This window comes from Helobdella robusta (assembly GCF_000326865.2).
Source record: "Helobdella robusta unplaced genomic scaffold HELROscaffold_40, whole genome shotgun sequence".
Classification (NCBI taxonomy): Eukaryota; Metazoa; Annelida; class Clitellata; order Rhynchobdellida; family Glossiphoniidae; genus Helobdella; species Helobdella robusta.
In genome coordinates, this window is record NW_008704903.1 from 1034983 (window position 1) to 1056072 (window position 21090).

Genomic DNA, 21090 nt, shown 5'->3' on the forward strand with positions numbered 1-21090 from the left:
GACCACCACCACCACCAACACCACCACAATCATCGTCGTCGTCGTCACCCTCACCAATTAACATAAACACCGATTAACACTTGACAGAGTCCCACTACCTCACAGCATACATGATATCCGCCAGTATCGTCGACTCGACCGATCTAATACCGGACCGACAAGTATGCTACCTAGACATGCGGGCCCAACCGCCACCTCCAAGGATGGCCGTTAGGAGGTTGTGCCTACCGGATATGTTATTCGGTCGGTATATCACAATCGAAAAGCAGGCACAGCCCTACTTGAATAAGCTCGCCATTGCTGAAGTTCGAATCTATGGAACGCCAAAAGGAGGCAGTGAGTGAATTGTTATTATTATTATTATCATTATCATCACTATTATTTAAATTATTATTTAAAATACATCATTAGACAAGTGAAATGTGCGTACGTGAGGCTCACTCACTAATTGCACTAACAAAATAAATATTCAGTTACGGACGTAACCAGATCAAAAGAGTTAGTGAAGTTAGTGAGGCAGAACTTCAACGAATTTGAGGAGTACCCCGCCGGCAGTGCCATTGACGGCCAGCTGAACACTTGCTCCTTCACGGCCACTGAATATAAGAGCTTGCGTGGGAAGGTAACGTTTTAATAATAATAATTATTATTATAATTATTATTATTGTTTTTATTATTATTACTGTTGTTGTTGTTTTTGTTGTTTTTAATGTAGTGGCAGCAGTAGTAGTTGCAGTAGTTATACTACTAGTTGTAATTGTAGCAGTGGTAATAATAATAAAAAAAAAATAATGATGATGATGATGATGATGACGACGACGATGATGATAGGTGGGGTGGTGGCAAGTAGAATTTGCGGAAGAAGTTCCAGTAAAAGCCTGCCTCCTAAGCAATGTCAAGTTGAACGGTTGGTTCTCGTTCATTTTTGAATCTTCATCTTCATCATCATCCCGACTAGACCATCACCATCTTCATCAGTATTATCATCATTACCACCACTGCAAGCCCCCACCCAAAAAAATACACCACGTCCAGATTTTGACGCCTACAACTACATGGAAACTTTTGCCGTAGTAGTGACCAAAGAAGCTGACGAACTTCCGGTAAGCAATGACCTTGACCTCGCCACCATTAAGAAAGACTCCATATGTTATACCTACAACAGAAGCCACACCGTAATACCCGAGTGGGGTACCGTTTTGTACCTACCTTGTCAAAGGTACATTAGTTGAATTATTAATAGCATGACGCTAAATTCGATGATGGAGATTTTTTAAAATGGTTAATTGGTTATGTAGTTAAAATGGCATATTGCATAAATTAGTTAATTTTACGTGATGTGTTGATTGACGTGAATTGGTAAATAAAATCTAATTTAATTATTAATTAATTATTTATTAATTAGTTAATCAAATATTAATTAATAATCAAATAAAATTTATTGCTGAAATATTAAATAATACGAATTTTGAAATAGAACGATGTTAGGTAGATACGTGACGGTCATTCAGATGTCACCGGGAACAAGAAAAGACGCCATGAACATTTGCGAATTTTCTGTCTTGCAAACCGAACAACGTCTGTTTCGTTTGCAGTTTGTTTGTTCGTTCGTTCGTTTTTTGTTTGTTCGTTCGTTGTTTTGTTCGTTCATTTGTTTCTTTTTTCATTTCTTCCTTTACCCCTACCTTCATTCATTCTTCTATTCGTTCGTTTTGTCGTTTGTCTGGTCACTCGATCTTTCAATTGATTGTTCACTCATTCGTTCGTTCATTTGTCCGTTAATTCATCCATTTTTTTTATTTCTTCCTTCATTTTCTCTTCACTCATTCATTCGTTCGTTTGTTTTCTTCACTTAACCATTTCCTCAATAATTTATATTTCATTAAAGTTACACAATGGTTTTTTAATGGCAAGTTTACATAAGTTTGTGATCAGAAATTCGTCACTACCAACTAGGTCTATTTGCTTAAAGATTATAAATTCAAATTTTATTTTCAAAATCCCGCTCTTAGCGTTAAATCCAAGAACAACAACAACTACGACTACCACTACAACCACCACTACCACTACTACTACTACAACCACTACTACAACCACAACGACCACTACTACAACAACAACAACCACTACTACTACAACAACAACAACTACTACTACTACAAAAATGTCAACAACAACTACTACTACAAAAACGTCCACCATGACAACTACTACTACGACAACGACGACAACCTCAACTACAATAACCCCAACTACAACAACCACAAAAACGTCAACAACAACAACTACCACAAAAACATCAACCACAACAACAGCTTCTACTTCTACTACTACTACTACTACAACTACAGCCACTACAACTACTACTACTATCACAACGACTACTACAACTTCTTTTACCACTTCGACGGTAAGACTCGCGCCGATAACAACAACAATTATAATAACTACTGCTGCAACAACAACAATTACAACAACAACATCAGCAACAACAACAAAGTCATCATCAACATCGTCAACAACAACATCAATCACATCAACAACATCTACAAAAACTACTTCTACTGCTACTACTTCTACTAATGTTACAACAACAACAACAACAATAACAACAACAACAACAACAATAACAACCACAACAACTACTACAACTACTACTACTACTTTTATTTCAACATCTACTAATCTTGCCAATATTTTAACTAGTAAAGATAGTGTACTAACAAAAACGTTAACAGTTACTACAGCTACTGCTGCTGCTACTTCTAGAGCTTCTATTCTTACTACTACTACTGCTATTACTACTAATATTGTTACTACTACTACTATAACTACTACTTTTACCACCGAAACTACAACTATAACCTCTTCCATCTTAATCACATTCCAGGATGAAACCACAAATCCGGTTCCGCTACCAACGTCACCAACATCATCATCAATACCCCCACCATCATCATCATCATCCACATCATCATCTACATCATCAACAAATAACGGATTCGTACCTATAGATAATTCGTCCTCATCGTCATCATCTCCATCATCATCGTCGTCATCATCGCAATCAAATGCTGTGGCCCTGGGGGTGGGTCTTGGGATAGGACTGGGAATCCCCATTCTAATCGCTCTGGCAGTTTTGGCATTCTGGTTGGCTTCTGTTTTTTTTCAACTTTTTCCATGTCTAAACATACACGTTATTCAGAGACGAATCTCTTGTGTTTTAAAAGCCTATTTTGTGTTAGTATTGGTTGTACAATTATTGTGCTGGCAGTAAAAGTAGTAGTAATAGCATTAGCAGTAGTAGCAATATTAGTAGTAGTAGTAGCAGTAGTAGTAATGGAAAAAGCAGTGCTACCAGAAGTAGTAGCAGTAGTAAATATTATATCATTGATTTAATTTGGGATATTTAACAATGAAACAGTTTAATTTCTGAATCAAAAGTTTGAAAAAATTTTTTTTTCTTGAAGCTGTCGCCACAAAATCGCAGCTGCAGCTGGTAAGAAAAGCGACAAGCCAGTAGAAATCGGGTAATATTAATAATAATAATAGTGTTAACATCAATTCTTAGGAACCTCAACCATGAAATAATTTCATATCGATAAATCGAAACGCTAGTCAAATAAACATGACAATATTATAATAATATTAACAAATTTTACCAGTCAAATAATATTTATGACCAAAACTATAATAATAATAAACTATAATATAATAATAAATTATAATATAATAAACTGTAATATTTTTTTAAATATTCATCCAAGGCAAGTGACGAATGCTATATATGTGCATCCAAGAGATGGCTTAACTGTGAAGCAGAAAGGTTACGTCGAAGATAGCGTTATAATGGACCTACCTTATGACCCATCCATACAATGGTTGGTTATATTATTTAGTTATATATACATACACACATATATATATATATTTTTACAATATTCTATAAATTTTACCGAATGTTTGGCGTTAATATGTCTGTAGTTGGTTTTTTCGATTTTTCTCACTAAAGTTTTTTGTTGAACGTTTACAGTTTGAATTTTAAAAAACCAAAAAAACTTTAGTGAGAAACTAAAACTTTTGTTGACAACCTTTGAAAAAAATGAAAAAAAGAATTAGTGGTGTTTGTTGTTTTAATAGCATTAATGTTATTTTATTGATATGAAGAACTGAACTATGTGAGACATATTTGCTGAAGCGCTGTATGTATGAAACTACGAAACACACACACACATATACAAATGTGTGATTGATGTAGCAATAACTTATTTTAAAAACCACCACAGACGTATATAAACCTTACACCAAACAACAATGTAAAATAATTGATGCGTCTGGCATGCAGTAGTTGTAATGTTATGTAGATGGGACCCCCTATGGAGCACCGCTGCGGGGGGTCTCTCCTATCTATCTAACAGCATGCTGGTTCTCACATATAGCTCGTGTGAATCAAATAAAATCTTAATGACACGACATTTCATTTCTAGATGTTTGGTTTGAGATGTTGTCTGGTCAAGGCTCAACTGAAAATTAATGACAAAGGGCAAAATTTTCATCTAAATTATCAAAATTTTAATATAGAATGTTAAAATTTTATTAAAAATTTTGGCAGTTTCACAAAAATACATCAAAAATGTTATTAATAAGTCATCAAAGTTTTATTAAAAAGTTACCAAAAATACATTAAACACCATTAAATATTCAACAAATGTTCAATTAAAACCATCAAAATTATAAAAAAATGCGTAAAAATACATTTAATACCGTCATAACATATGAAATCATAAAAATTTTAACGAAATCATTAATTAATCATTAAAAATCCATCAAAAAACATCGATATTTGATCAAAAATCATCAAAAGACACTTCAAAATTCATCGAATATCACCAAAAAATACTCAAAATTAAAAAAAATCCCAACAACCCAGGGAGAACGGGGCATTCGAAAGCGAGGACAACATAGAAGCCGACGAGACCAGCGACAATTCAACATTTGGGCAGAGGCATCAACCACAGCAGCGGGTCATCGATGAAAATGATTCGGGTCACGTCAGCGATAAAGTCCCCAACCGCCCCAACTTCGTTTTATAATCATATATAAATAGATTTATAATTATATACAAATTTAATTATATTATATTTAATTTTATTTAATTAAAACTAAGCAAATATAATACCTTTTTTTTATTCTAAGTATACTTTGTTGTATATGCATATAGCATGTATGTATTGTATTATATGTGACTACAAATATTCTGGACATGTATATATTCTGCGTTAAACTATTTACTAACTTTTTGCATATATAAATTATTATCAATTGTAGCAATAATAATAATCATAGCAAAAACATGACTTCTTTGATTGACATTTGCATATGCAAATTTTTTAAAACAGAAATTTGATTCCTGATTGGCTCATTACAATTTTAGACCCGCCTCCGTTTGCATAAATTAAAACTAAGCAAATTATTTTCTGATTTTCTACTCAACTTTCGTTTACACTATAAACTGAAGTATGTTTTATTGATAACAATATTTTATACAAATAATTTATTTCTTTCATTTATCAGTTTAAATAAATTTAGTTATTGAATTTGAGCTGTTCAAATATTTGTGCGTCTTAAATTAATATTTATTCGGTTATATAGCTTTTGTTGTTCAGCGTATTACACACAGACACGCACACACACACAGACACGCACACACACAGTATATTGAAATTATTTCGTATGTTTGTCTTTTATTGAAGCGTTTTTAAACCTTCTGTCACACATCTTCTATTTAATTCATTGTCTTATGTGGAATAATATTGTGTTGAAATGTAAATCTATTGTTATATATATATATATATATATATATATATATATATATATATATATATATATGTGTGTGTGTGTAAATAATTCATTAAATTATGCAGTTGTTCCTCCCTACAACTATATACACACACACAAAAGTATAACACGTACATATGTAGCACATGTAGCTGTACGGTAGCGTGGCATATTTATAAACAATGACGTCATAATATTAATATCAATAATAATAATAAAATCAATTATAATGAGTATAATAATTATAATAATAAAAAGAATGAGCATGTTGATGATGTCGAGCTGTAATGATAATCACATTTACTGAGTTTTCGTTTAGTAACAAATAAAATCACTCATGTATATTTATAATTATTCGCTATTTATTACTATGGTTATTATTAATTATATTAATTATTATTATAAATTAATTAAAGTTATTCATACTATTATTTATATTACTTTATAATCATGAAGAAGGCCCTTTCATTTGCATATAATCAGATGCTAAACTGTACAGCCATCGAAACTCTTCCTGTTTGAACATGCGTGTCGTATGTACGACTTTGTATGTGAATATGTATGTATGTGTGTACGTGTATATGTATGTATGTGTATAAATTAGTATTGATTATTTGATCTTTTAATATTATTCTTATCGATAATTTATTCAATTTTTTTTTTAAATTGTATCAGCAAGTTATCAAACTTTTATGAAAAATTTCATAGCGAATAATTTTTCTAACAATTCCTAACCAACGTGCCGATGGCCTGTTGACGGCCAGAGATTACGTAGCGTGAAGCTAGCAGGGGGTCCACTAATTTACTAGCCTTCATCATGTCGATCATGTGCATGCAAGTCGCCATCAGGCCACACCTACTGAAACCATCACTGTGTGATAATTTATAAAGTCAAAAGCACTTGAAAACGGTGAATAGTTGAAGATTACCTTTAACGAAATACTTGCTTCAAGTCATTAAATGCTAAACATTTTCATTTCATTAATGATCATATAAAGTTAAAAACTGATAACAATTATAAGTAAATAAGTGGGAGGAGCCAACTTGCAAATTAGCATAAACTTGTCAATGGATGACATGCTTATCCTGTCGATCACTTTCAACAATTGATTGTTATTGGTTGGAATCGGTGACCCACTCTTCCAAACTGAGCCAATCAACTCAAACTGTGTCACCGTCAGCGGTTCTATGTACTTCTAATTAGAATCAACCGATTAATCTTGAAAAATGTAGAACTATATATTTTATTTTTTTTAATTTTCTGACTCAACTTACGTTTCCCGTTTCGGTGACGTCAAAATGCCTGACCATGAGGCACTCAAACTCTTTTGATTCGCTCTTAACGGACACCTCTATCGAATCGTACAGCAATGAAAATTTACTAGGCCAGAAAATCTTGAAGGTGTAAAGATTAGGAAGTTAATTAACATAAGCCGGCCACATAAATTAACATAATCAGCAATCAACAAAACAATTAAATTCGCTTCATTTGGAGCTTAACTTTGAAAAAATGAAAACACCTTGGGTATTTTAGATGGACTTTCTAATAGAATCAGAAATTTAATCCTCTGCTTCATGATAAACTTCCAAAGACCACAGATAGAGGCGTCGTTAGATGGGGCTGTGGTCATTGAAAATTCATCCATCAGCTTGTAGCCCTGGCCATTACAATGACGGGGAAATAATAGTAAGAAAAAAACAATATGAATAATAATAAACATCGCAATGACAACAATTACATTAACAATAGAGCATCGAACGTGACGTCAACGTTACAGATACTAACATCAATAGTAGTAACATTAATTAGGCTAGTGCTATCTTTTTTAAAGCTGCTGTTGCTAGCCATGAACTTCTTCGGTTTCATCTTCCTCAATTTCTCCAGTAACTTGAAAAAATTTTTTTTGTAAGACTGAATAAACAACGACAGAATTGTGAAATTTTTGTCGAGTTTATTTATTGATAAAAGAGACAACTGCCGCTACTACAACTACTACTACTTTTACTACAACTGCTGCCACTGTCACCACTACTAAAACGCTACTACTACAACTACTAAAACTACCACTACTACAATTGCTACTACCACTACTAAAACAAAAACAAGCAAACGAACAACAGACATCGAATTGCTGTGAGACAGTTTTTAATTTCGGATCAATGTTGTATCCATCTCTGTAGTAGCCGCTGTCCTTGCTACAGAAGTGTCGCAAGAAGTCGCCGCAAGGAACACCGGTGTTAAAAAGTACAGAGGCCTCGTTTATAGCGTTATATATGAAGTCGTACTGCTCCTAATGTACGTGCAGTAGTAATTTATTATTACTACTAACAGTATAAAGTATACATCAAATTAGTGTCACTTGGCAAAATGATGGTGTAACGAAAAGTCAAAGTCAGTTGTAGTAGTAGCTCATTATACCATTATTATAAATTATACATTCAATTAGTTTATAATGAGTAATTTTTGACAAGAAATGGCATAGAATTCAATTTAAAAAAGCATGGTCTTCTGCAAAAGTTATTGGCTTTGCATTGAATTGAGATCTCAGGCCGCTTCGTGTAAAGTCGTATATGAGTTGTAAATTGTATTTGATACCTCCTAGCGATATATATTACCGAATGATTATTAATATTATTCATAATTATGACTATAATTATTATTTTGTGATGAAATTATGAGTGACCTGGACTTGAACCATGCACATTCTTTGTTTCCTCAAGGTGCAAACGCAGTTAAAAACCGAAACCTGGTTTTCTCGAATCATCTGATCCAGCAGGTAATCGAGTGCTACGTATGTGCCAGTACGACCTACACCGGCACTGTTTGTTTGTGTGTGTGTGTGTGTTTGTATCTGTGTGTATGTATGTTTGTATGTATGTGTTTACGTGTATGCCTGTGAGCGTATGGATGTATTGTATTTAGTGAATTTGTACAGTGCTTCTTATGATGAGTGTGTGTACGTTTGTGGAGTGGAATTCATTATTAACAACATATACATATATGCGTGTGTATGCATGTGTATACACATATTATAATGAAGTGCCCATCAAGAAATGATGAATAAATTATGATAATGAGATGCCTACCTGCAGTGCACCAGCAAGGGACTCAAGAATTTCATCTTTTTCTGCGGTGGACACCTCTGCTGCTGCCTGTGGTATCTGGCGACGGAAATGAAATTTAAAAGTGAAACTGCACTTCGAGGGGACGACTTATCATGCCATGAAATGTAGTGCAGTTGAATTATCGACCTGCCTGAGTCGTCTGGCTGCAGAAATTTGAAAAAAAACTATATAGCACTTTATAGGAAAAAGTTCAAATACTCTCATAATTTCAATAATAATGATTATGATTATAATTATGACGTCACGATAGACTACAACAATTGTGCTAAATCTAAATATACAAATCAATGTTACTTATTCATTACCTTATCTTATCTTCTTCAAAACTCTCTATTACTAATTAACTACTTAATCAATGAATTAACGAATGAATTAATTATTGAATGAGTTAATTAATGAATCAATGAACTAATGAATGAATCAATGAATGAATCAATTAATCAGCTAATTAATTATGTTAACCAGTCTAACAAATTTAGAGTGCTGAAGGAGCAGACGCCTTAGTATGTAATGGCTGAAAGTTTCCTCTGCAATCATGGTAATGGAAAATGGTTCGATCAATTTAGGCTCTTTGGTGTTTTCCGGCCAGTACTGATCACATTTCTGGTAATCATCAACGTCATCATCATGATTATTCATCATCATCATAATCGTCACGATCATCATGTTGGCCTCCATCGCCATCGTCACCATCATCACATTATCATTATCATCATCACATCCTCATCGTCACCATCATCGCATCATCATCCTCATCATCATCACCACATCCTCATCATCATCACCACATCCTCATCATCATTTTTACAGATGGCTCTTCAATGAGTGGAGTTAGTATGATGATGACGTTAACCTCCCTTTGCCAAACCATCCTCCAAAAATCAGTGAACGTTGACATCAGAGGATCTGATTATGATGATGACGACGATGATGAAGAAGAAGATTGTGATAATGATCTCAATCGTGTTGATGACGATTTTCTACTAATGATGATGATGATGTCTTCAAGGTTTTTGATGATGATAATGATGATTGTAATGTTGGTGACGTTGATGATGACGACGATTATGATGATGATAGTGATAATAAGAATGATGATAATGATGATGACGATGATGAAACGTTTCTTACACTGAGTAGCTATATAGGCTCTTGATTGCTTCTTATAACCCTTGAAAAAATTATTTAAAAACATTTAATTGATTAAAATTAAATAATCAATTAACTAATTATCCAAAAAAAAAATATAATAGCGAGAATAATAATAGCAACAACAACAACAACAATAAAATAATTATGAGAAAAAACTAACTTTAATAAAACTAGCATTTATATACTGGGAGCTCTTCTTAGAACTATTACCATCACCACCATCTCCTTCCACGCCACTATTATCATGACCGTCATCACTTTTGTCATCATCCCCATCATCAGGTAGCAGCTTCACTAATGTATCGTCAACTGGATAGATGGTGTTTGATATATTTATGATACATTACGATAGAGTGATGTATATATATTTTGTCTACTACGTTTTTATGTCAATCAACCAATCAATCAATCAACCAATCAACCAACCAACCGACCGACCAATCAATCAATATTAAGCCTGCTAACATGGTAATATATTAGCAAATCTATTTTTGTCAGCATTCTCTGGTTTAGAGCCTTCAAAACACGAGCGTACATCATCATCTGGCAGTTTCTGGATAAAAGTTATTGAAAAAATTAATGTAAGATCAAATCGATAAATAATAAATAAATAAATAAATGAATAAATAAATAAATGAATGAAAGAAAGAATAAGCATACCAATCAATAACCTCAAATTCAGAGACAAAAATTCCCTTCAATTTGCATTCATCAATATAATCTTGGAGGTTTTCTATTTTTATGTCAGCCATCTTCTGAGCTGCATCTAGTTAACATAATTAATTAATTAATTAATTAACTTTATATTGTATTTTCAATTGATCTAATTTAATTAGTATTTTTCTGAGAATAAACCGCGAACAAATAGCTCAATGCATCACACACATTGCATACGATTGTCAATTCTACAGCAGTGCTGAACATCTTAACAATTACTTGAAACATAAAATATTATTAATAAAGTAATTAAATTAAATCATAACTCTGAGTTAAATAGCTATAAAAAAAGGACAAATTTAAAAGAAACATCTAAGATCTAAAAAATATGAATATTTATCTGGGTGAAAAACCCTAAATAGTTGGATTTGATGGCACCAACTAACTTTTTTTTGTTGCTCTGTTATCAGTGATGGCAGTCTCTTTCTTTGACAGACACGTCGGAAGCATGGGGCTGAAAGATATGAATATGTATGATACACAATTAGCTGAAATTAGAAAGATTAATGAATCTTTTCCAAATAATTCGCCAATCAGTTTGTGGGTCGTATATTATACAACACATTATATACCCAAAACTATTAGTTAGTTTTTAATAACAATTAATTTATTAATCATTAAAAAAAATTTTTAATTTTTAAATAAATAAAAAAAAAATTTTTTATTTAAAATAAATGAAAAAACGATAAAATAACGTACAGCCCCCTGTTCTTTCTAATCAAGAAAAACATGACAATTAGTGAAATGACAATGAAGCACGATCCGCCTGCGATGATTAGTACCGTCATTGTATCCAGGCCTGGTGAAAGCTCTTGATCAGGTCTAGAAAACGCACCGACCGGTTGTACAAACTTCGGAATTATTTCATCTGACGTATTACCAGTATATTCCAAGTTTCTATCTTTTTTCTTTTTAAAAAACACGCCACTTATGGCCATTATTAAACGGTTTATTTGAAAAACTTTCGTGCACTTATTGCAGAATAAAAAATGCCGTTTAAAAGTTAATATCAGTTAATTTTAAAAAAATATTTTAACGCATAATTTTTTAACACCTTACACTAACACATAATTGATCATTAACGCGTTAGGGTAGCATAATTACGTTGATTTTTTCATCTGAAAACTATTATATATTCAGGAGAAGCGCGTAAATTCATAAAAACGCATCAGTATTATATGAATGAAACTTCTACACTGACAGGTACCTCAATGTATTGCATGCATTTACAATGTCTGTGTACAAATTTTCATAAGGTTTTTTCTCTTTGAAAGTTAAAAGCAAAAGAAAAAATAGCTTTTATTCTTATTAGCACCAACTCGGCATTATTATTATAATTACTATTATTACGTTAATTATTATCTATTAAATGATTTAATAGATTTATCATTATTCTTATTCCATATTACAATCTATGTAATCATCATTCTCACCAATGAAATTATCATCACATATGCATAGCCTTATCTCGAAAATAGATGGAAAAATCTGGAAATAAATAAGTGAAAAACATAGCAGAGAAGAAAAACTCGACAGATTGTTTTAAAAAGCAGAAAGAGAGAGAGAGAGGAGAGAGAGATTAGTTATCATCTGGAAGCACTTTTAAACTTTTTAATTTACGGGCAAAATATTATTCAAAATAACATCGAATTAATTAGTTTATTCGTGAAACAGATTCTATCATCATCGTCGTCGTCGTCAGCATCATCACCATCCTAGGCTTTTATCATCATCGCCATCATTATCATTGTATTGCTACGGTCAATCAACACCCTTTCTTACATTAACATCATAACTAGTAATCATCATTTTCGCCATCATCATCTTCATCATCAGCGCCGGATCCGGAACATTGCGTTGGGGAGATGATTTTAACATTCTAAACCTGACGACTATTTCTCTAGTGATTCCCGAAATTTCCGTTTATTCCGGTTTCAGTTGGTTAGGAAATTCAAAATTCTCTAGTTAATGACCTTTAAACTGCTAACTGTCTTAATATATTTTACACGGGATCTTCAACATTTTCCTCTTTCACGGTCTGGTGAAGAGGGGTGCATCCCTGTTTCTCCCTCCTGGATCCGCCAGTGTTCATCAACATTTCTATCATCCTCCTCTCTCTCTCTCTCTCTCTCTCTCTCTCTCTCTCTATATATATATATATATATGTGTGTGTGTGTGTGTTTGTTGTGTGTGTGTGATTTATCTATGATCATCACCATCATTATCATCATAGTCTCGTTATTATTACTGAAAAGCAATCTATTTCACAAACATTAATCAAACAACAACAATAATAATAATCACAATAATCATAATAATAACAATCACAATAATAATAATAATAATCGAAAACAACAACAATAATAACAATAACAACAATAATAATAAAAATAGAGAATGCGTGTTATTGGTTGGATGACAAATTGTTTATGCAACGGCGTGCATCCTTTTGACGGTGATGAAGATGGCGACGATGGCCTCAATGATGATTGGTTGTTATTATTGTTATCTTTATTAAAATTTACACTATTATTATTATTATTAACATTTACATTATTATCATTGTTATAATAGTAGTAGTATAAATATTGTTAATGTTATTGTCGCTATTCTTATTAGAGTTCTTTTATCATTATCATTATTATCATTATTATTATTATTAATTATTATTATTATCATTATTATTATTATTATTATTATGGATGATGATAATGATGTTGTTGATGATAATGATGATTAACGTGCTTCTGAATTCTTTCCACGCTCTTCTCCAGGCCCAACATCATCATCATCTCCGCCACTGATGGCCCTTTCTGAATGAAGGAATGAATGGATGGATGGATGGATGAAGGAATGAATGAAAAAATAGATGATTGAATGAGTGAAAAATTGAATTAATTAATGAATGATTGAATGTATGAATGAACGAGTGAATGAATTTATTTAACAAATGAGTAATGAATAAACGAATGAGTGAATGAAAAAACGAATGAATGAGTGAATGAGTAAATGAAATTCGAATGAATAAATGAGTGAATGAGTAGATGAATGAATGAACAAATAAATGAATGAACAAATGAATGAATGAATGAACAAATGAATGAATGAATAAATGAATGATAACCTTCGGTCCTGATAACGCTACTCTCAAAAACTTCATAGCGTCACCGTAGTTTAATTCACTCTCTTCAATTGCACTCTTAACAACCGACGTTAATGATGATAATGATAAAGAGAGTGAGGACGATGACGTAATCGATGATGACGTAGACGGCGCCGAAGATGACGTTGATGATGACGAAGGAGTGCTCTTTGAGAAAGTTTTAAGACTGTTTATTAAATGTCTGACAAAATCTTCACTTACATTACATGATGATAAGAACGATGGTGATGGCGATAACGACGATGATGACGATGTTGCTGATGACGACGATGCTGCTGTTTCACCGTTTCCACGTTCTTGTGGCTGATGTGGTAGCTCCCATAAAAACGTAAACTCTGGTTTCAGTAAATCATCCAGAAAACTAATCCTATCCTATGACATGATAATAATAATAATAACAATAATTATAATTTTGATAATAATTAAAGAAAATGTTGATGATGATAATAATAATAATAATAATAACCTGGGTGTTATATAAAACATTAGCTAGATAGTTATCATCATTAAAATCCTCAGTCTTATGTGTTGATGACAAAACTGATGATGACGACAATGATGACGATGATGACGTCGTAGAACTGCCATTTTGGAAATATTTCTCCTCCAAAATTCTTCTCAAACGTTCTATAAGTTCACTTTTAGACTTGTCACACTTCAGCCTTCGTTGTATGGCGAGTCTGTTGAAGTCAGCCAGTCGATCAAAATCAACCCTTGTAGAGTTCGTGTGGAGTTTGGACAGGTCAAACTGAAAGAAATTAGGAAATTTAGGACGGAGGAAATGTCAAAAGTACACAAACACACATACAGAGACACACACAGAGACACACACACACACGTTATCGATCAGCTGGGGCAGGGACATCCCCGATGTGTCTTGAACTTTGAACCCTGACCCAGAGTTCGTCAATATGTTCAATACTGCTTCCGGATAGTAGCCCATGTTCTAGAAAGAAATTATTTGAAAAATTTAAATTGAATTAAAAATTGCCATCGGGATTGTTACAATAGTTCATGCATTTGTTCTTTCAATCAATCAATCGCTCAATTAATCAATCACCCAATCAATTAATTAATCAATTAATTAATCAATTAATCAATCAATCACTGATTCATTCATCCATATTATTTATCAACTAATTAAATTAACACAACTCTACAGATCAATCAATGCCCTACTTTGTAATGTTCCACGTGTGTGTCATTCTGTCTCTTTGAAAATTTCTTGCCATCCCTAATCAAATAAGTAGATATAATTATAATAATATAAATATAATCATTATATAATAATCAATATATGCATACATACAAACACACACACACACACACACACACACACACACACACACACACACACACACACACACATACACACTTGTTTTGCAATAATGGAAGATGAGCATAGGTAGGAGGAGTCCAATTGAAGGCCTTGTGAAGTAGGAGGTGCTTAACTGTTGAGACCTGCCATTCCTGAATAATAAATTTACATATTAATCAGTTGTCTAGCTAAGATATGCAGAGCTAATTGACGTAAGAGTGAACCAATTTTCTAGCCAATACATATATTGCTAATAAAGTATATTAGTAACTGTTGAACAACTGTTATTGAATGCTTTCTATAAATCCAACTCTAAAAAACAGATAGATATAGCTACTTTTAATATAAATGAAGTTATTCTTAGTACAAAATTCGAAATGTCAATCAACAAAACTAACCACGCCCCTTAGAACGTGTGTTATATTCATGAGGTGATCGTCTACGACATTGGCAAAATGATAGGTTGGATAGCCATCAGATTTTAGAATCACCTTAAAGGGAAAAGAAAACGGGAAAAAAAATATTTCACGAACTAATTTTTAATTTAAGAATTATGTTTTAGTATTCTTAAAAATAAAAAAAACTTTCATTTTAGTATTTGGAATTTTACCAGTAAACACATACAACATCACCCTCATTGGCAGCCACGTCATAATGTATTGGGCCATAGACTGCATCTTGCCAGCATTCCAAGTAGTGTTCTAACTTGAATCATGTTTAATTAGTATTTAATCAATTAATTAGTTAATTAACTAGTCAATTAATAAATTTATTTACTAATTATTCAATTCAATTGAAATATTACAAATAATTTACTATGAGATGTCTTTTATTTGAAAATTTAATAGCCATCAGAATTTTAAACGTGAATGAAAGTGATGATGGCTAACTTTGAATCTGATAACATATGGCAAGTTGGTCTCTAATTTCTTATCCATTTCTTTCTGTGACAGATGGCGACATCTGTTGTCGTACTTGGGAACTTCCCCACGACTGGCCGCTTGCCTCCTCAACAAATCCAATCGTTCAGAGCTGCAGAAACACTTGTAGGCTTGGTTAGTCTATGAAATTAAAGAGAGATATGCTTGTTAATCAGTGCTTATAAATACATTTTAAAAAAAGAATTAAAAAATTGACTTTTAATAAGTATATACCTTTAACAGGTGGTTGGAATATTCTTGATAAATATGTAATCTTTGTGACTGGATGTACGGACCATGTTGACTCCCGATAATGTGTGGGCCCTCATCAAACTCAATGCCGGTCCACTTCAACATGTCAATCAGGTGTTCAGTGGCCCCATCAATAACTCTTGTCTGATTCAATTATTCATTAGTTAGTACTGTCAGCTAATTTAATTAATAGTGGGTATAATTATAAACAGATAAGATAATTTAATTTTTCAATTTTTATCACAAACAATTCAAACTGAATTGTTTATAAAAAAATTATTCAACCAATAGGACAATTGGACTTCTTTCATTTCACTCAATCAATCAATTGAAACGTGATCAATTGAACGACATACCTGATCAGTGTCTTCAATCCGGAGTATATACTTTCCCCTGTGACTCTTGCAGAAGAGGTAGTTGTACAGGGCAGTCCGAAGACTCCCCAGATGAATGTGACCGGTCGGGCTTGGTGCAAATCGCACGCGAACAGAATAAAATCGACTCAAAAATACAGATTTTTCACGAATAAATTTTGTAACTAAAAACATTTTTTAGAATAAAACACGCAAATTGGTAAATTAAAAAACTTTCGGTTCTTGATCCTCCGAAAAAAACATTCTCAAATTTCGGGCAAATTGCGCTTAAAAGTTAATTTAATCTTTATAACTTTTAACTAAATCAAGTGGAGCTCAACTGTCAATTAGTTTTCTATTTTTAATGTTACCTGTCGAACTTTTTTATTTTACGAATAGTGCGTTAGAAATAAACTATTCCGCTTAAAACTTTGAAAATTTGTTAAAGTTAATTTTGATAATTAAAATTTAAAGTTACGACATTAAGTGATGCTAGGTGGCAGTAACAGTCTAATTATTTGTTTTGCCAACAAAATCGATATTTATTTATTTAAATTATTAATTAAGTATATTTAAATTTAATAAGATTTAACGAACGAACGTTCTATCTTCAATTTGTTAATTTTTGTTTCCTAAAATTTATTTGTAAAAGTCTATCAATCCGTATTTCTGATTTATTCATATGCACAACTTGCTAGCTTGACATTTCATTTCAGACAACTTTAGAGTTTAGCCCAAAATTAAAATAAAAATTAACTGATTAAATAAGAAAGCCCCGATTAACATACAATATGGCACAGGGTCGACCAATAAAATGTGTTGTCGTTGGGGACGGTACCGTGGGAAAGACGTGTATGCTCATTTCTTACACCACTGACAGCTTTCCAGGAGAATATGTCCCCACAGTGTTAGTGTAGATTTGTTTTTAAATTATTTTTAAAATGTAAATAAAATTATTTCCAGGTATTTCTACATCATACTGATACACCATAACAATATAACATCTTGATAAAATAATTATGTGTCTTCATACTTCATAGATTCATTTTTTCATTAAAGATTAATTAAATCTGCTAAATAAATATTTAAAATGTATGTTTTTACTACAGATTTGACAACTACACAAGTTCTATGATGGTTGATGGTGTTCCAGTAAGTTTGGGGTTGTGGGATACAGCAGGCCAGGAAGATTATGATAGACTACGACCTCTCTCTTATCCCCAGGTAGGTTCAATTTCTGGGTTTTTTGCTAGTTTGGGATTAGGAATTTTGTCAGTTTGTTTAAGAAAGAAAATATATTTAATATAAAAATATATTTAATAATCAAATTTAGTTTTCTTTCAAAATGGCCATCAGACTGATGTTTTCTTGATCTGCTTCAGTGTTGTGAGTCCATCTTCATTTGAGAACATCAACACAAAATGGTGTCCAGAGATTAAACATCATTGCCCCGATGCTGCAGTCCTTCTTATAGGTTGGTTAGTTGGTCAGCTGGTTGATTGGCTGGTCAGGTAGTTGGTTGGTTGGTTGGTTAATTAGTTAATTAGTTGATTGGTCAATTTTTGTTGTTTTTTAATTCATCTGACAAACTTACTACAGACAAACACACACAATAACCACTATAAATTCATAAAACTCCATCCAACATCACATGACCAGGCACCAAAATAGATCTTCGAGAAGATAAGGACGTGATCACGCAGCTGGCCAACAATAATTTATCACCTGTCAAAAGGGAACAAGGAATCAAAATGGCGTCTAAAATCAGGGCTGTCAAGTATCTAGAATGCTCTGCTTTAACTCAGAGAGGACTTAAACAAGTAGGGTTTAGAATGGGGTTGAAAATTAGGGATGTGGTTGGCTTTTTTTTAGAGTTTGGTTGGGATATTTAAATTTTTTTTACTGAATTAGATTTCATTTTTTGGTAGTTACTATTTTTCTTTATGCAAATTTTTTTTCGAAAATTTTCACAGGTTTTTGATGAGGCAGTAAGGGCAGTGCTAAATCCACAGCCAACAGTTCGACCAATTAGGAAGTGTTCCCTTCTGTAGGATTATTCCTATTGGTCGCTATTTTCAAACGTCAAAATTCATTGTAATGATAATTATATAAATAATTAAATGAATATATATATATATATATATATATATATATATATATATATATAAATGAATGGATAAATAAATAAATAATAGTTTTTTAAATATATATGTATATATTTAAATAAATCCGTGTGTAATTAAAAATTAATAGAAGAGAAAAATGTCTGTTTAGTGACACTTTTTTTATTTAGTTGTGTCGTAGTTGCAGTCGTCATTTCATTATTCTCATCATCGTCGTCGTCATCATCATCTTCATCATCGGAATTTTATTTTTACCCCATATACGAACAAATGATGATAATAATTGGCCAATTATACATACTTTCTTGCTATATTAATTAATTACTTTAATTTAATTTTTTATTTTTATAACTCCGCCATCGTCTTCGTCCTCATCATCATCATCACGATCGTGGTTATTATCATTTGTCATCGTCGTTATCATCGTTTCTTTAATCACTGCTATTATTTTAGTCAAGGTTATTTATGTTTAGTAACGTAATCTCGTGTTCTATCATTCGTCATCGTGCTTGCTTGTATGCCAATGGTGGCCACCGAGTTAGCTCAGTCGGTAGAAGCGCCATGTCACGCGTTACTATTACGCGATGGCATGCTTCGAATACTGCCTATATGAGACTCAAAGACTACGTACCCGTGTCTATAGTGTGTATATGCATATATGTGTGGTGTGAATAGTGTACAACCTTACAGGTTTAGTGTACAACATTGAAGGTTTGGTGTGCATCCTTTCGTGTAAGCGGCTCTGAGTTTGACGGAACTGCATTGTGAAGGATAATAAAAAAAAAATCTCTGCTATCTTCATTGTTATCATGTTTATCTTCTCTCTCTCTCTCTCTTCATCTCTCTCTCTCTCTTCTCTATCTATCTAACTAACTCTGTTTTCTCACTCCATTACAATCATCATTGATTTCTACGATATATCGCCATGTAATGTAATTTAAAAATGCCAGTTATATTATATTTATTATATATATATATTATTATTATCAATTATTATATTTGCTATCGTTAACACATCACTACCAGCATTAACTTTATTATTGCATGTACCGTTACTATTTTTGTCATTTCTGTGGTTATTATCATTATTATTTATTTAATATTTATTTATTATTATTATTGTCTTTTTGTTTCGAAATTAATCCATCAAAAAAATTTCATCTAGTCAAAATTGATTGAGGTACACAAATTACATTAATATTATAGTTATAATTATTATTTTATAATAATGATAATTATTATTATTATTAATTATAATAATTATTATTATTATTAATTATAATAATTATTATTACTACTACTGCTACTGCTGCTACTATAATCATGATTTTCGTCTAAAACTCGGATCGTTTATTAGTAACTTTTATTACGTAAACTATTAGAAGTGTTAGTATACATACAGGCACACACACACACACACACACACACACACACACACACACACACACACACACACACACACACACACACACACACACACACACACACGTGTACACAGACGAAGTAGATAATTATTACATATTATTATGACTTCGAAAGTAATTATAAGTAACGTGTAAGCTACTTGAGCAATCGATTAATCACTTCTAACATATAGTAATTATATGTATGGGTTATATATGTATATATATATATATATGTGTGTGTGTGTGTATGTACATTATATATGTATAAATAATGAGTTATGCATGCTTATATATATATACCTTATCAGTTTATGTGTATTTCTTTATTACTGTATTATTCATTCATTCACTTAGTTTTTTTCTCGTAGTATTTGTCTTTTAATAATAATGATAATTTAATTAATTATACTAATAATTAATCAACAGCAAACAACTATGAATGTTTAATAATTTTATTATTATTATTATTATCATCATTGTTGTTATTGTTGTTACTATTGTTATTATTATTGCTGTAATTATCATCATTAATATTGTTATTGACAACTAAGACAATTGGTGGTGATGATTCGGTGATGAAATAAGTTTTATTTAAGAAAAATAAATTAAAGAATGAATGTAAAAATTAACGAATAAAGGAATACAATAAAAGAGAAAGATTGAATGAATGAAAGAACGAAGTGATGACAAAAATATATACACATAAGCTTTTCTATATCCAT

The 21090-nt window shown here is 32.0% G+C and overlaps 4 protein-coding genes across 4 annotated transcripts in view; 2 read left to right on the forward strand and 2 right to left on the reverse strand.

Annotated features, from left to right (window-relative positions):
* The window catches only part of HELRODRAFT_176969 (hypothetical protein), a gene marked incomplete at both ends in the record, with an annotated part of 5936 nt that extends 843 nt beyond the window's left edge, over positions 1 to 5093 (forward strand). The window contains 10 exons of the mRNA XM_009025196.1: positions 90 to 336; positions 474 to 622; positions 832 to 907; positions 1036 to 1219; positions 1478 to 1578; positions 2316 to 2410; positions 2891 to 3150; positions 3471 to 3530; positions 3768 to 3881; positions 4931 to 5093. Coding sequence (XP_009023444.1) covers positions 90 to 336; positions 474 to 622; positions 832 to 907; positions 1036 to 1219; positions 1478 to 1578; positions 2316 to 2410; positions 2891 to 3150; positions 3471 to 3530; positions 3768 to 3881; positions 4931 to 5093 — 1449 coding nt within the window. The remainder of the gene's footprint in view (positions 1 to 89; positions 337 to 473; positions 623 to 831; positions 908 to 1035; positions 1220 to 1477; positions 1579 to 2315; positions 2411 to 2890; positions 3151 to 3470; positions 3531 to 3767; positions 3882 to 4930) is intronic.
* Positions 5094 to 5310: 217 nt separating this feature from the next.
* On the reverse strand, positions 5311 to 11914 carry HELRODRAFT_113810 (hypothetical protein). Its single transcript, XM_009025197.1, has 17 exons — positions 11533 to 11914; positions 11220 to 11287; positions 10788 to 10882; positions 10582 to 10669; positions 10277 to 10425; positions 10096 to 10135; positions 9773 to 9870; positions 9436 to 9567; positions 8926 to 9107; positions 8523 to 8658; positions 7962 to 8129; positions 7625 to 7726; positions 7359 to 7496; positions 7114 to 7233; positions 6883 to 7034; positions 6574 to 6709; positions 5311 to 6352 (listed from the first exon to the last, which is right to left on the reverse strand). Exons 1-17 carry the CDS (start codon positions 11769 to 11771, stop codon positions 6287 to 6289), a joined length of 2109 nt encoding a protein of 702 aa, XP_009023445.1. The 5' UTR covers positions 11772 to 11914; the 3' UTR covers positions 5311 to 6286.
* A 2449-nt stretch (positions 11915 to 14363) lies between these two features.
* HELRODRAFT_113813 (hypothetical protein) lies at positions 14364 to 17079 on the reverse strand (the record flags this gene model as incomplete). The annotated part of the gene is made up of 9 exons (XM_009025198.1): positions 16843 to 17079; positions 16469 to 16630; positions 16205 to 16375; positions 15939 to 16019; positions 15713 to 15805; positions 15372 to 15466; positions 15176 to 15230; positions 14835 to 14942; positions 14364 to 14744 (listed from the first exon to the last, which is right to left on the reverse strand). Exons 1-9 carry the CDS (start codon positions 17032 to 17034, stop codon positions 14364 to 14366), a joined length of 1338 nt encoding a protein of 445 aa, XP_009023446.1. The 5' UTR covers positions 17035 to 17079.
* Positions 17080 to 17630: 551 nt separating this feature from the next.
* HELRODRAFT_84621 (hypothetical protein) lies at positions 17631 to 18890 on the forward strand (the record flags this gene model as incomplete). The annotated part of the gene is made up of 5 exons (XM_009025096.1): positions 17631 to 17746; positions 17949 to 18063; positions 18196 to 18313; positions 18499 to 18659; positions 18813 to 18890. The coding sequence occupies 5 exons, from the start codon at positions 17631 to 17633 to the stop codon at positions 18888 to 18890; spliced, it is 588 nt and encodes a 195-aa protein (XP_009023344.1).
* Positions 18891 to 21090: the final 2200 nt, after the last annotated feature.

Excerpts from the sequence above, each read along its gene's own strand:
- HELRODRAFT_113810 (XM_009025197.1), bottom strand. The coding sequence starts at position 11,771 with ATGGCCATAAGTGGCGTGTTTTTTAAAAAGAAAAAAGATAGAAACTTG. Across the intron at positions 8,659-8,925 it reads CCCTTGCTGGTGCACTGCAG|TGCCGGTGTAGGTCGTACTG; the intron begins GTAGGCATCTCA and ends ACAAACAAACAG. Across the intron at positions 6,353-6,573 it reads AACAGGCCATCGGCACGTTG|GAAGAGTTTCGATGGCTGTA; the intron begins GTTAGGAATTGT and ends ATGTTCAAACAG.